This window comes from Coregonus clupeaformis, chromosome 9 (assembly GCF_020615455.1).
Source record: "Coregonus clupeaformis isolate EN_2021a chromosome 9, ASM2061545v1, whole genome shotgun sequence".
NCBI lineage: Eukaryota > Metazoa > Chordata > Actinopteri > Salmoniformes > Salmonidae > Coregonus > Coregonus clupeaformis.
In genome coordinates this window covers 14,084,390-14,100,633 of record NC_059200.1, presented here as the reverse complement: position 1 = coordinate 14,100,633, position 16,244 = coordinate 14,084,390, and the positions used below count along the sequence as shown (strand labels likewise).

At 42.9% G+C, this 16,244-nt stretch overlaps 1 protein-coding gene across 3 annotated transcripts in view; it reads left to right on the top strand.

Annotated features, from left to right (window-relative positions):
• LOC121573348 (sorting nexin-30-like) overlaps window positions 1-16,244 on the top strand; it is a 91,480-nt gene that overhangs the window by 22,335 nt on the left and 52,901 nt on the right. For all 3 annotated transcript variants that reach the window (XR_006002015.1, XM_041885250.1, XM_041885249.1), the window contains exons 2-4: window positions 7,275-7,463; window positions 11,988-12,098; window positions 12,485-12,643. Coding sequence is in view for 2 of the 3 variants with exons in the window: in XM_041885250.1 (XP_041741184.1) it covers window positions 7,275-7,463; window positions 11,988-12,098; window positions 12,485-12,643 (459 nt within the window). In the remaining variant the exon portion in view is untranslated. The remainder of the gene's footprint in view (window positions 1-7,274; window positions 7,464-11,987; window positions 12,099-12,484; window positions 12,644-16,244) is intronic.

Sequence of the window (16,244 nt, the reverse complement as noted above, 5' to 3'; positions counted from 1 at the left end):
ACAGATGAAAGGTTACCAGTATCTAACAGTCACACCACAGATGAAAGGTTACCAGTATCTAACAGTCACACCACAGATGAAAGGTTACCAGTATCTAACAGTCACACCACAGATGAAAGGTTACCAGTATCTAACAGTCACACCACAGATGAAAGGTTACCAGTATCTAACAGTCACACCACAGATGAAAGGTTACCAGTATCTAACAGTCACACCACAGATGAAAGGTTACCAGTATCTAACAGTCACACCACAGATGAAAGGTTACCAGTATCTAACAGTCACACCACAGATGAAAGGTTACCAGTATCTAACAGTCACACCACAGATGAAAGGTTACCAGTATCTAACAGTCACACCACAGATGAAAGGTTACCAGTATCTAACAGTCACACCACAGATGAAAGGTTACCAGTATCTAACAGTCACACCACAGATGAAAGGTTACCAGTATCTAACAGTCACACCACAGATGAAAGGTTACCAGTATCTAACAGTCACACCACAGATGAAAGGTTACCAGTATCTTTGGTCTTGTAAACAAAGCAAGGCGAAGGAACACGTGAGGATGGTTTTAAGGCGGTACATATTTAAATGAGTTAAGATGATAAGACTCTACCATTTGGTTTATTACATTTCTAAATGAAGTAAATCCTTGGTAATACCTGCCTCCTGAATCCAAGTGTTTGACACGGGGGAAGGGACCAGTAACTTTATGATCAGACTTTATCAATGTACCAGCAACATTCATTTTTCATACTTAGGTCACCCTACTTTGAACTGGTTTCATCCAAATTTGATGGAAAACTTTTATTTTCACTGTTCGGTACCTTTTAAACTTTGAAATCAATGTTTTTTGACATTTTTAAAGTGAAAATCTGAGTCAAAGAGTAAATCCATTAGCGTAGATTTACCCCCTACACATCAGATGTTTTTCTAAATGCCCACCTGCTTTGCCACACCACACATGCTAATAAATAATAATAATAATATGCCATTTAGCAGACGCTTTTATCCAAAGCGACTTACAGTCATGTGCGCATACATTTTTACGTATGGGTGGTCCCGGGGATCGAACCCACTACCCTGGCGTTACAAGCGCCGTGCTCTACCAGCTGAGCTCTTTTACATTGTAGCTGAGTCTACCGCAACATTGACTGTAGACTTGGAAATAAATCTGTGTGGCAGAGATGTTGGGACAGGGAATTTATCTTGATAACTTGTCTTGTAGCTACAGCGATTCATTGACACCATGTGGCACTAGAGATGCTATAATCATTTGATATCAATTCCTACCAAGGGCTCTCTAATCACAGGTGAGCAAGCTGGAGATTTAGTTTACCAGCTTGTAAAGAACAAACTGTATCCTCTGGCCTGAATAACTTTTCATCTGTAGATGAGATGGCACAGAGCTGTCATTTAAAGCCATAAAATGTCAAAATGTCCCCTTTTTTAATAGTATTATTTCAAAATGGCCCCTTTAAATAGTATTATTTCAAAATGGCCCCTTTAAATAGTATTATTTCAAAATGGCCCCTTTAAATAGTATTATTTCAAAATGGCCCCTTTAATAGTATTATTTCAAAATGTCCTCTTTAAATAGTATTATTTCAAAATGGCCCCTTTAAATAGTATTATTTCAAAATGGCCCCTTTAATAGTATTATTTCAAAATGAATGAAACACAAATAATAACAAACACCAATTTGGCTTCTTTAGTTTTCTGTAGGTTACTGTAGGTTACTGCATCTTACTGTAGGTTACTGTAGGTTACTGTAGGTTACTGTAGGTTACTGTAGGTTACTGTAGGTTACTGTAGGTTACTGTAGGTTACTGTTGTTTCAGCGTGGGATGTCAGTGGCAGTCATGGGGCGCTCAGCCAAATGCCTGACAATATCTGTTCTGTGTTATCACCTGGGACATCTTGTCATTCTCTATGGGGAATGTTTATTGTACATAACTTTTAGTTTGCGAGATACTCAACAAAAAGCTTTGTTATTGCAAGAGAACCAACTCATTGGTTTTGTGGTCAGAGTATCCCTATAGAGAATGATGAGTATCCACCCTGAGATTGGTGTTCGATCCCTGGTCGAGTCATACCAAAGACTCTAAAAAATGGGACCCAATGCCTCTGCTTGGCGTTGTAGGTCGACATCACCCTGCCTCACACTACAGAAACAGGGCTCCTGCCCAGGGCTCCTGCCCTGTGGGTCGTCGTGGCAACACTTTACTATTGCAAGAGAAGGAGGAACACTTTAATGGCATCCTAACTCATAATCTTGGTTCAGCCATTCCTGGCGTTCCACAATCAAACGCATCACTAGCCTAATGTTGACCCTTAGCTCTCTAGGGGAACTAGATTGGCTTACATCACCCCCTCCTTAAACCTGTGCATTGGACTGAACATCAAGAAACACTTCCAAGAATGTGTTCTGCTGGGTTTTAGTTTCTTGGGTCAGTTGGCCTAAATGTGAACGACTTGATCCGAAGGTCATCGGAGTTTGTATACAATGAGGAACATCACGCCTATACTTAGTTTCAGCTCAGGAAATATCTGGAGGCTGTTTTTCCCTTATTTGCCAAGTCTCTACCAAGTAATGAATGCATGCGGAGTGACAGAGGGTGCAGTCCAAATAGCACCCTATTCCCTATATAGTGCGTTACTTTAGACCAGTGCCCGGAGGGTGCCATTTGGTATGTAGATTAGAATGTGTGACAGAAGGTCTTGTGATTAACATGGAGCCATGAAAGTTTATTTTGAGCTTGAAGTTCACCGCTGTCTGAAAACCTAAAGGGGGACTCCTACATGTGAATAGAGGCTAAAGAGCCGAATGACTTTGACCTGCTAAGCCTGGTTAGTAGCTGTTTTTAAATGTCCTGAGGCACGGCAGGAGTGTGTCCCTTTCTTCAGAACATGGCCATTTTTATACTATTTGTTATATTACAGAACAGGAAACAACTCTTGAACCACTTTTTTGTTCCAGTGTAAACTACGTTTTCCACTGTTTTACTTCTAGTCCTCCAGAAACGACAGAACAAATAATGCAACAAATATTGTTGTTAAACTCAAATATGCTAATTGGTGAAAAATCTTTCGGTAGGAATGGTGGAGTTATGTCGCACATGCAGCTAACAAAAACATATGGAAATGTCTGCTCTACCCAAAATTACAACCAAATAATTGCAGCATTACCGCAAAAATGGAAGAGGAAAGTGGAAGGGGGAGAAAGTAAGGAACTTGTCTGTTGGCCTTCCATTAAATAACATAATTGGTTATTAAAGAAAATTGTGATAAATAAAAAAGTATACCAGTTTCATTTAAGGACCAAAGGATTGACAGCCGTCCCATATAGATTGCAAAATAGTTGGGAAGAGATATTTGACGTACCGATCCCATGGCATAGTGTTTATGAACTGATACGCAAAACGACACCGGATTCAAAACGTTGTATTTTTCAATTTAAATTACTATATAAAGTTATTGCTACCAATATAATGTTATTTATATGGGGGATACAATCTTCCCAGCTCTGCAGATTTTGCTGCGAAGAGACAGAATCATTAGATCATTTGTTTTGGTACTGTCCATTTGTAGCTTGTTTTTGGACACAGGTCCAGGAATGGCTAAAGGATTGCAATATTTACCTGGAGCTAACCCTGCATTTAGCACTACTGGGTGATCTGAAAAGTCATAATCAATCGATCAATAATATAATAATACTTTTAGCAAAAATGTTTATTTTCAATTCACAAACTGTAGAAACAATGAGAATAGAAAGGTTCAGAACTTTTGTAAAACATCACAGTACAGTTGAAATATATATGGCAAATAGAAATCCAATATGGATGGTGTTAAGAGATAGATGGGAGGGGTTGAATGGAGTTGAAGGATGGGACTAATAACAACTAACAACTACTAATAACAACAAGATAACTAATGTAAAGCATACTGTGTCCATAATAAGTATATAGGTTAGGTTGAGAGCTTTTGTGAAAGAGCACAGTTAGAAAAATATGGTGTAGAAGCAAACCGAATTGGACATCATGAAAATGATCGGAGAGGTTGAGGGTAGAGGAAGTTCAGGAGTAAAAACAAACAAAATAGAATTATTGTAAAAGTGACTGTGTCCATAAAATGTATATAGTATGTATAGGCTGGAAGTAGAGGCCTAAGCATTGTTGTTCTCTAGTTTACTCCAATTAGGGAAAGGGTGGTGGGGTTGGAAAGTAATAAAGGGAAATATATATACTTTTAAAGGATATGTACAGTTGAAGTCGGAAGTTTACATACACCTTAGCCAAATACATTTAAACTCAGTTTTTCACAATTCCTGACATTTAATCCTAGTAAACATTCCCTGTCTTAGGTCAGTTAGGATCACCACTTTATTTTAAGAATGTGAAATGTCTGAATAATAGTAGAGAGAGTGATTTATTTCAGCTTTTATTTCTTTCATCAAATTCCCAGTGGGTCAGAAGTTTACATACACTCAATTAGTATTTGGTAACATTGCCTTTAAGTTGTTTAACTTGGGTCAAATGTTTGGGGTAGCCTTCCACAAGCTTCCCACAATACGTTGGGTGAACTTTGGCCCATTCCTCCTGACAGAGCTGGTGTAACTGAGTCAGGTTTGTAGGCCTCCTTGCTCGCACACGCTTTTTCAGTTCTGCCCACAAATGTTCTATAAGATTGAGGTCAGGGCTTTGTGATGGCCACTCCAATACCTTGACTTTGTTGTCCTTAAGCCATTTTGCCACAACTTTGGAAGTATGCTTGGGGTCATTGTCCATTTGGAAGACCCATTTGCGACCAAGCTTTAACTTCCTGACTGATGTCTTGAGATGTTGCTTCAATATATCCACATAATTTTCCTTCCTCATGGTGCCATCTATTTTGTGAAGTGCACCAGTCCCTCCTGCAGCAAAGCACCCCCACAGCATGATGCTGCCACCCCCGTGCTTCACGGTTGGGATGGTGTTCTTCGGCTTGCAAACAACCCCCTTTTTCCTCCAAACATAACAATGGTCATTATGGCCAAACAGTTCTATTTTTGTTTCATCAGACCAGAGGACATTTCTCCAACAAGTACGATCTTTGTCCCCATGTGCAGTTGCAAACCGTAGTCTGGCTTTTTTATGGCGGTTTTGGAGCAGTGGCTTCTTCCTTGCTGAGCGGCCTTTCAGGTTATGTCGATATAGGACTCGTTTTACTGTGGGTATAGATACTTTTGTACCTGTGTCCTCCAGCATCTTCACAAGGTATCACTTTGTGTGTGTATATATATATATATATATATATATATATATATACACACAGTGAGGGGGAAAAAGTATTTGATCCCCTGCTGATTTTGTACGTTTGCCCACTGACAAAGACATGATCAGTCTATAATTTTAATGGTAGGTTTATTTGAACAGTGAGAGACAGAATAACAACAAAAATATCCAGTAAAACGCATGTCAAAAATGTTATAAATTGATTTGCATTTTAATGAGGGAAATAAGTATTTGACCCCCTCTCAATCAGAAAGATTTCTTGCTCCCAGGTGTCTTTTATACAGGTAACGAGCTGAGATTAGGAGCACACTCTTAAAGGGAGTGCTCCTAATCTCAGCTTGTTACCTGTATAAAAGACACCTGTCCACAGAAGTAATCAATCAATCAGATTCCAAACTGTTCCCTGTTAACAAAGTATGCATGAGATTTTGTTGTCGGTAAAAGGCATCGGTGTAGGATTCTATTGCATTGACAGGCACTACTCAGCCCCTACTCTACACAGACTGGTGCGGCATAACCAATCAGAGCTGCAGTAGGCCTATACGCAAAATGACCATTGCCATATATGGACCTGTGCCATTTACTTTGAACTGGACTCTGTTTACAGCATGAGCGGTCGTGAGTAGATGTGCTTGTTTTGAGATCAAAGTGAGACCTGCATGTAGCCACGTGTGCACATAGCTTTTTTTTGTCTTAAATGGACAGTGTTGTGTTTTGAGACAGGCTTGAATAACCTAAGTAGCCAATAGGCAGAGGGTAGAGTAATTTTTCTGATACTCTGTTGTAATGGTATGGGAATTCTAATGCATTTTATTTTGTAAAGTGGTTTCTTGCATCAAACAACAAAACAACGTTTTCAGTCACCTCCTTGTCTGAATGACAAGTGGATAAACGGGTTAATGTCAAGCCCTGCATGTTCTTTCTTCAAAGGTCTCATGGAATGTAGGCCGACATTGAACACCACACATTGGCTGCTACTGTAGGCTGAATGATAGAACAGCTATTTCCATGTTAAAATGTTATGGGATGCATTTTCTCCATTGTTTTTGATGGTAGGCCACTCTGGTAGGCCTACATTATGATCAAATAGCCACAGTAGCCTACTGGGCCACTGTTAAAACTGTAACTTAAAACGGGTTCAGCCTCAGTGTTCAATTTAAACGCGTGCGCTGGAAGTTGCACAGAATTTTCACAAAGTTTCAGTTCGCACTCAGCAGACCTGACATTTTCTCAGTGCCAAAAAGGATAGAGGGACATTGGGAATGACCAAGTCAGAGAGATGGGTAGGAGCAAGCCCATGTAATGCTTTGTAGGTTAGCAAGTAACACCTTGAAGTCAGCACTAGCCTGAACAGGAAGCCTAGCACTGGAGTAATATGATCACATTAACATGTTTTGGTGGGTTCTAGTCCAGATTCTAGCAGCCGTATGTAGCTGAAATGCATGTAGTGCTTTATCTGGCTAGCCAGACAGTAGAGCATTGCAGTAGTCTAATTTATGAAGGCAAACTTGCCTTGAGGCCACAGATATGTGACGCCGCAGTCAGACGAGCTTCCGAAGCAACCACAGAACATGGAATCCAAAGCTCCGATAGTGTAAAAACAAACATTTGTTTTCCAAACAAAATAAAAGCAGTAACACCTTGATGTCATCACTTTAGACCTCTCCCTCTCCCTCTCTCTCTCTCTCTCTCTCTCTCTCTCTCTCTCTCTCTCTCTCTCTCTCTCTCTCTCTCTCTCTCTCTCTCTCTCTCTCTCTCTCTCTCTCTCTCTCTCTCTCTCTCTCTCTCTCTCTCTCTCTCTCTCTCTCTCTCTCTCTCTCTCTCTCTCTCTCTCTCTCCTTGAAGTCAGCACTTTAGACCTCTCTCTCTCCCTCCTCTCTCTCCCTCTCCCTCTCCCTCTCCTTGAAGTCAGCACTTTAGACCAGAGACCATAGGGCGCCATTTGGGATGCAGACATACTAATGATGTTGCTATTTACTTCCTGTTTCCTGCTTCTAGGACCTGAGTCTGCCCAACGGGACGCCGGTGGAGACATCTAGTCCCGCCTCCTCATCTTCCCTCCTGAACCGGCTGCAGCTGGACGACGACCTGGACGGAGAAACACGTGACCTCTTTGTTACTGTCGACGACCCGAAGAAACACGTCTCCACTATGGAGACCTACATCACCTACAAGGTCGCCACTAAGGTAACCCTAACCCTAACCTGTAATGTGGATGGAAGCTGAAGGTACACTGAACAAAAATATTTTACATTTACATTTTTACATTTTTAGTCATTTAGCAGACGCTCTTATCCAGAGCGACTTACAGGAGCAATTAGGGTTAAGTGCCTTGCTCAAGGGCACATCGACAGATTTTTCACCTAGTCGGCTCGGGGATTAGAACCAGCGACCTTTCGGTTACTGGCACAACGCTCTTACCCACTAAGCTACATGTAAAGCATTGGTCCCATGTTTTCATGAGCTGAAATAAAAAGATCCCAGAAATGTCTCTCAAATGTTGTGCACAAATTAGTTTACATCCCTGTTAGTGAGCATTTATCCTTTGCCAAGATAATCCATCCACCTGACAGGTCTGGCATATCAAGAAGCTGATTAAACAGCATGATCATTACACAGGTGCACCTTGTGCTGGGGACAATAAAAGGCCACTTTAAAATTTTGAAGTTTTGTCAAACAACACAATGCCACAGATGTCTCAAGATTTGAGGGAGCATGTAATTGGCATGCTGACTGCAGGAATGTCCACCAGAGCTGTTGCCAGAGAATTGAATGTTCATTTCTCTACCATATGAACTGAGGCTCGCATCTACTACAAGACCATGGTGCTTGCCTACGGAGCTGTGAGGGGAACGGCACCTCCTTTCCTTCAGGCTCTGATCAGACCCTACACCCAAACGAGGGCACTACGTTCATCCACCTCTGGCCTGCTAGCCCCCCTATCTCTGCGGAAGCACAGTTCCCGCTCAGCCCAGTCAAAGCTATTCGCTGCTCTGGCACCCCAATGGTGGAACAAGCTCCCCCACGACGCCAGGACAGCGGAGTCACTGACCACCTTCCAGAGACACTTGAAACCCCACCTCTTTAAGGAATACCTGGAATAGTATAAAGTAATCCTTCTGTGATAAGGGTTGTATGGCAGGTGATTGATGAACTCAGTCAGTGTATACGTCAGTGTTATTCTCAGAGGCAACCCGGAACATATCCCAGTCCGTTTGATCAAAACAATCTTGAAGCATGGATTCCGATTGGTCAGACCAGAGTTGAATAGACTTTAGCACGGGTACTTCCTCTTTTTAGTTCCTGCCTATAGGAAGGGAGGAGCAGAATGGTGTTGTGACCTGATTTGCCAAAGGGAGGGCGGGGGAGGGCCTTGTAGCCATCCCGGAAGGGAGAGTAACAGTGGTCGAGAGTTTTTGAAGCACGACTACTACTTCGGTAGCTTTTTTCTCATAGTTGCTTTGTTAAAGTCCCCAGTTTCAATAAATGCAGCCTCAGGATATGTGGTTTCCAGTTTGCACAAAGTCCAGTGTAGTTATTTTGAGGGCCGTCGTGGTATCGGCTTGAGGGGGAATATACACGGCTGTGACTATAACCGAAGAGAATTCTCTTGGGAGGTAATACGGTCGGCATTTGATTGTGAGGTGTTCTAGGTCGGGTGAACAAAAGGACGTGAGTTCCTGTACGTTATCACAATCACACCATGAGTAGTTAATCATGAAACATACACTGCTGTCGTGGAAAATTCTAATCAAGCGAGAGAGACTTGGTCATTTTTTCAAACAATCAATCTTTATTTGATATCGATTAATTATCGCAAAAATGGAGCTTGTCAGCGACCACCCGTAGGTGATTCGTGTTGGGGCGTGGCTTATATAGCCCAACCTGGTTACATGTCCTTAATCCACCACATCTGTGTCAATGTGTCAAACCAACGGATATCTACTGAATGAGTTGGCCAAATATTCGGTGTCCTCTGTGTTCTCATGCGAGTACTAAGAACTGTTAGGATGAGGAGAGACTTCGTTTGAACAGACACCTCGTTCCGAACATGCAAGTTTCAGAGTACAGAGGGTAAGAACACGATGTGCACAGCCTAACCCTAATCCTAACCCCAACCCCAACCCCTAACCCCGACCCCTGACCCTAACCAGTATTAGGTACAGAGTTATGTTAAAACAGCAACTTACACAACCAGAGTAACAGGATTGAACCTATCATTTACATAAACCTTAAAGTAATGCTAATACTAATTTTTCCCCTTTTTCTTAACGGGGACAGTATATCCTGAGAGAGAGCAATGATTCCGTGAAACAGAGAATGTTACAGTCCCTGATGTGTCTCTGGAAGGAGATCCTCGCCCTGAGCTCGTCTACTTTATTGTCCAGGGACTGAACATTAGCGGGTAATATGCTCGGAAGCGGTGGATGGTGTGCGCGCCTCCTGAGTCCGACTAGAAGTCCACTTGGTTCTATTTGTGACGCTCAACGCGCTGCAAGTCCCGCCTCGCCCATCTCCTCATTGGTTTTTAGGAGCATCTACCCACTTGGGTGATTGAAAGATGAACTGAGGTCTACGCTCCAGTCCAACGGAGTGCTTATGGATAACCCTGACCCCAACCCCAACCCCTAACCCCTAACCCCAACCCCTAACCCCTGACCTTTACCCTAACCCTAGGTCTACGCTCCAGTCCAACGGAGTGCTTATGGATAATGTGAACGAGGCTTTGCCCATAAGCACTCCGTTACGTTTCACCAGATGTCATGAATTTCAAATGGGGACGTCCACTACTGAGTGGAATCGCAATGCCCCCTTGCAGTTCAAGGCTCCGTTGGAGACTTAGACACATTTCTAACTTTGCGTCCTCTTCAGTCCAGCCAGAGTCCGTCGAAAAACAGGAAGTTACTAAACCACAGAAGAAGATAAAAATATGTGTGGCTTTATGGGATAACTAACAACTTGTAAACAATTACCCATTCCTATAAGTGAGCACTATTTTAATAGTAATGTTAAATAATACACACATTGGCAGTAATTCCAATGATATTATGACTGTTACCTCCCTTTTGAAGTTGATTGTGATGGTAATGAGGTTTTGTTTTTGATAATTTGTAAGTCGCTCTGGATAAGAGCGTCTGCTAAATGACGTAAATGTAAAATAATTATTAGGTGGAGGTCGCTTGCTACAATGGTATCTTTAGCCTAGCTTTTAGCTAGCTAGTTAGCTGCTCTGCAGTGCAAGCTAGCTTGACTTGCTATAAAGTTAGAGAAACAAGTTTAGGAAAAAGTAACTAAACAAAACATGTTTTATTGTCACCTTGTATGAAAATATCATATTTTGCAATCTCCCAAAATAAATGCGTTCTCTGACGAGAGACAGGCTCTTCTCCATCTTGCGTTACAAACACTACACTTGTCCATTCAATAGCGGAGCAAGACTTAGTGAATGCATAATGAAATACACTATAAATACAAAAGTGTGTGGAGACCCCTTCAAATTAGTGGATTTGGCTATTTCAGCCACACCCGTTGCTGACAGGTGTATAAAATCGAGCACACAGCCATGCAATCTCCATACACAAACATTGGCAGTAGAATGGCCTTACTGAAGAGCTCAGTGAATTTCAACCTGGCACCGTCATAGGATGCCAGGAGAACGCTACCTGCCCAAATGCATAGTGGCAACTGTAGTTTGGTGGAGGAGGAATAATGGTCTGGGGCTGTTTGTCATGGTTCAGGCTCCTTAGTTCCAGTGAAGGGAAATCTTAACGCTACAGCATACAATGACATTCTAGACGATTCTGTGCTTCTATCTTTGTGGCAACAGTTTGGGGAAGGCCCTTTCCTGTTTCAGCATGACAATGCCCCCATGCACAAAGCGATGTCTATACAGAAATGGTTTGTCGAGATCGGTGTGGAAGAACTTGACTGGCCTGCACAGAGCCCTGACCTCAACGAACACCTTTGGGATGAATTGGAACGCTGACTGCGAGCCAGGCCTAATCGCCCAACATCAGTGCCCGACCTCACTAATGCTCTTGTGGCTGAATGGAAGCAAGTCCCCGCAGCAATGTTCCAACATCTAGTGGAAAGCCTTCCCAGAAGAGTGGAGGCTGTTATAGCAGCAAAGGGGGGGACCAACTCCATATTAATGCCCATGATTTTGGAATGAGATGTTCGACGAGCAGGTGTCCACATACTTTTAGTCAAGTGGTATACATCACAATGTAAACGGGATGATTTTTTGAGGGAAAGTTGGTGGAGTGCTGCAGCAATGAGTCTCTCCAACAGCACCCTGGATTTACAAGATAAATATTTTGCGCCGTTGCCTTTGACAAAGTGAGCACTGCTTATCACAGGGCGGCATCACCTAAAAAGCCCATTTGCCACTGGTTGAGAGAAATTGTCATTGTTTTTGGGCAGAATGATGTGAGGTGTTAAGTGTTGTTGGACGTGTTGAGGCGTCTTGGAAAATCTACCACCTAGTCCTAATAGCCGGGATAGCCGGCCCCTCTCCCTGCGTCTCCCTCCAGACCACCTGGGTGGAGTTTCACCTGCCAGAGTACCCTGTCAGGGTTTAGAGTCAGGGTTAGGATTAGGATTAGGTAACACAGTGTAACCCTCTCGCTCTCTCTCTCTCTCTCTCTCTCTCTCTCTGTCTCTCTCTGTCTCTCTCTCTGTCTCTCTCTCTCTCTCTGTCTCTCCCTCCAGACAACGCGGGTGGAGTTTGACCTACCAGAGTACTCTGTGAGGCGGCGCTACCAGGACTTTGACTGGCTCAGGACCAAGCTGGAGGACACTCAGCCCACACATCTCATACCAGTAGGTTAATCCTGACCCTAACCCTAGACTACACATCTCATACCAGTAGGTTAATCCTGACCCTAACCCTAGACTACACATCTCATACCAGTAGGTTAATCCTGACCCTAACCCTAGACTACACATCTCATACCAGTAGGTTAATCCTGACCCTAACCCTGACCCTAACCCACACATCTCTTACCAGTAGGTTAACCCTGACCCCTAACCCTGACCCTAACCCTTGACTACACATCTCAGACCAGTAAGTTATGTACTAGCGTAACTGGTAGGATCTGAACCCCAGTTTCCCACTCGGAAAACCAACGTCTTAACCATTAGAATGACTCTCTCTCTCTCACTTTCTGCCCCCTATCTCTCGCTGTCTCTCGCCCTGCCCCCCCCAGCCTCTCCCTGAGAAGTTTGTGATGAAGGGGGTGGTGGACCGGTTCTCTGAGGAGTTTGTAGAGACGAGGAGGAAGGCTCTGGATAAGTTCCTGAAGAGAGTGGCTGACCATCCTGTCCTGTCGTTCAACCAACACCTCAACGCCTTCCTCTCTGCCAAGGTATGTTATAGGCTGGGGCAGTATACCGTATATATACCCTATACCGGGGTATTTTGAAATAGCCACGGGATAATTTTTCAATAACGTCAATACTGCCATTGAATGTTTAAAAAAATATATATATACATTTTAATATTTGTAGCTACTTTTTAAGTAAATACTTGCAGTCAGAGCTCTAAAATGCGACCAGATAGGTCGCGTATTCAACAAAATATTGGGCTGTCGACCAGGAGTTTTAATTTGGGTGCGACTATGGAGAAAATATATTGTTGTAATGATAACGCTTGGCTGTACCATTTTGTTTCTGAGAGCCCTGGGGAAACAAGCGAGTGCAGATTCGTTAGCGTCATGGTTGCCTGCTTTTAAACCATGTCAAAAGATCTGACCAGTGCAATATTTTTATGTTCCTGTAGCGGATCGCCTCCTCATTTCACATTCATAAACCATGTCGTGGGCCGTTCTGAAACTACTCACACGTCAACGTTGTTAACCATTTGTTGACACTCTGTTCAGTCCTGTTACCTCATTGGCTAGCTAGTTACCATTCTGGTATCTTGACCAGTACATGTAAACATTCAGGGACACAGACAGAAAGGAAAAGGATGATCAATGATCATAGCAATGAATGAATGACTGACGTCTTGCATGTCATTCATCACAAACCTGACGTTTTTTAAAGAGACAGTGTAACATTTTCTATGTAATGCATCTCAATAGGATATTAGTGCTTTTACACAACGTATTCGTATCAACATTTTAGCTTTTATAATAAATTAATGTATTTACATATTCGTTTCTGGGGCACAACGTGCTTCAAAAGTAGCTAGAATAATTCATATAGGCCCAACATTGCTTTATCTAAATCAATTTAAAAAATCATATTTTCTGCTGCTCCTAAATTTCATGTGGTGCTCCTAACTTTTTAAAGTTAGGAGCACCAGTGCTACAAATGAATAATGTTAATTTAGAGCCCTGTCTGCAATTAACTTGTGCAATACTTTAGAAGATAAAGCAGATCGCGTTCTTCATTTCACCCGTCACATTATTTTACCGGTAGTCCCCGGTCACATGGTGTGTGTTAGGGATTAGCATGGGTAACAGGGATTAGCATGGGTAACCGGGATTAGCATGGGTAACCGGGATTAGCATGGGTAACCGGGATCCCGTCAACACTTCACTTTTACTGAAAAAAATGGAATGACAAGACCCGGGAAATTACAACATTTTCCCCCAACATGAGCAGCATTAGATTAGCAAAAACTAAAATAGCACATTATCCAAACAGGTTGTGGCATGGAAGACTTTAGCCTAATGTTTTTACTTCACACTAAGTCGCCATGAATTCAAAGCTTTATTGACACTGCACACACGACCCGAATAAATGCTTCACGGAGTTCAAGTAACAGACACGTCTCAACATCAACTGTTCAGAGGAGACTGTGTGAATCAGACCTTCGTGGTCGAATTGCTGGAAAGAAACCACTACTAAAGGACACCAATAAGAAGAGACTTTCTTGGGCCAAGAAACACGAGCAATGGACATTAGACCGGTGGAAATTTGAAATTTGAGTCCAAATTGGAGATTTTTGGTTCCAACCGCCGTGTCTTTGTGACATGTGGTGTGGGTGAACGGATGATCTCTGCATTTGTATTTCCCACCATAAAGCATGGAGGAGGAGGTGTTATGGTGTGGGGGGTGCTTTGCTGGTGACACTGTCTGTGATTTATTTAGAATTCAAGGCACGCTTAACCAGTATGGCTACCACAGCATTCTGCAGTGATACGCCATCCCATCTGATTTGGGCTTAGTGGGATTATCATTTGTTTTTCAACAGGGCAATGACCCAACACACCTCCAGGCTGCGTAAGGGCTATTTCACTGTTCTGCAGCACGAATTCACAGCTAAATGTTTTCCAGCTAGATGCACTACATTACCAAAAGTATGTGGACACCTAATCGTCGAACATCTCATTCCAAAATCATTGGCATTAATATGGAGTTGGTCCCCCCCTTTGCTGCTATAACAGCCTCCACTCTTCTGGGAAGGCTTTCCACTAGATGTTGGAACATTGCTGCGAGGACCTGCTTCCATTCAGCCAAAAGCGCATTAGTGAGGTCGGGCACTGATGTTGGGCGATTAGGCCTGGCTCGCAGTCGGCGTTCCAATTCATCCCAAAGGTGTTCGATGGGGTTGAGGTCAGGGCTTTGTGCAGGCCAGTCAAGTTCTTCCACACACAAACTATTCTGTATGGACCCCGCTTTGTGCACGGAGGCATTGTCATGCTGAAACAGGGAAGGGCCTTCCCCAAACTGTTGCCACAAAGTTGGAAGCACAGAATTGTCTAGAATGTCATTGTATGCTGTAGCGTTAAGATTTCCCTTCACTGGAACTAAGGGGGCTAGCCCGAACCATGAAAAACAGCCCCAGACCATTATTCCTTCTTCACTAAACTTTACAGTTGGCACTATGGTAGCATTCTCCTGGCATTCGCCAAACCCAGATTCGTCCGTCGGACTGCCAGATGGTGAAGCGTGACTCATCACTCCAGTGAATGCGTTTCCGCTGCTCCAGAGTCCAATGGCGGCGAGCTTTACACCACTCCAGCCGACACTTGGCATTGCACATAGTGATCTTAGGCTTGTGTGTGGCTGCTCGGCCATCGAAACCCATTTCATGAAGCTTCCGACGAACAGTTATTGTGCTGACGTTGCAGTTTGGAACTCAGAAGTGAGTGTTGCAACCGAGGACAGACGATTTTTACTTGCTTCAGCACTCGTCGGTCCTCTTCTGTGGCCTACCGTTTCGCAGCTTAGCCGTTGTTGCTCCTAGACGTTTCCACTTCACAATAACAGCACTTAGTTGACCGGGGCAGCTCTAGCAGGGCAGAAATTTGATTAACTGACTTTTTGGAAAGGTGGCATCCTATGACGGTGCCAGGTTGAAAGCCACTGAGCTCTTCAGTAAGGCCATTCTACTGCCAATGTTTTTCTATGGAGATTGCATGGCGGTGTGCTCGATTTTATACAGCAACGGGTGTGGCTGAAATAGGGGTGTCCACATACTCGATATTCTGGATGCAGTAATTGCAAAATTACTGCAGTAAAAAAAAACGTATTTTGGACACAGTATTTGAAGTATACTGCAGTTATACTGCACTCTGACTGCAACATTTTTCCGTAAGGGCATACTTTTGTATGTAAAGTGTATCTTATAACTTTTAAGTTAACTGTTTAAAATCTGCTTGTAGTAACCTGGTATATTTATGTTAAGTATTATGTTTACCAATCGATGGCAGTATTGACTCAATACCACGTTTGCTTTCCGCCATCCCGTAACCGTTTAAATAGCTGAAATTATATTTTTTGTTGTTGCCTGTTTTGTATGTTATTTTGGCATTAATACGTGTCACATATCAGTTTGCAAACAATGTAAAAACGAAAAAACATTGAGTTAATAAAGCCGCATGCAAACATGGTCTCTTTTTTGCTTTCTTGAGTAAAGGCAGCTCCAAAATGCAGGTGTTTCAGCCTAGCTCAGTGCTTTCTGTGGTGGTGGGGCAGCCAGCGGAAAATACAAAGGGTAAGGGTTGGTAATGTTCT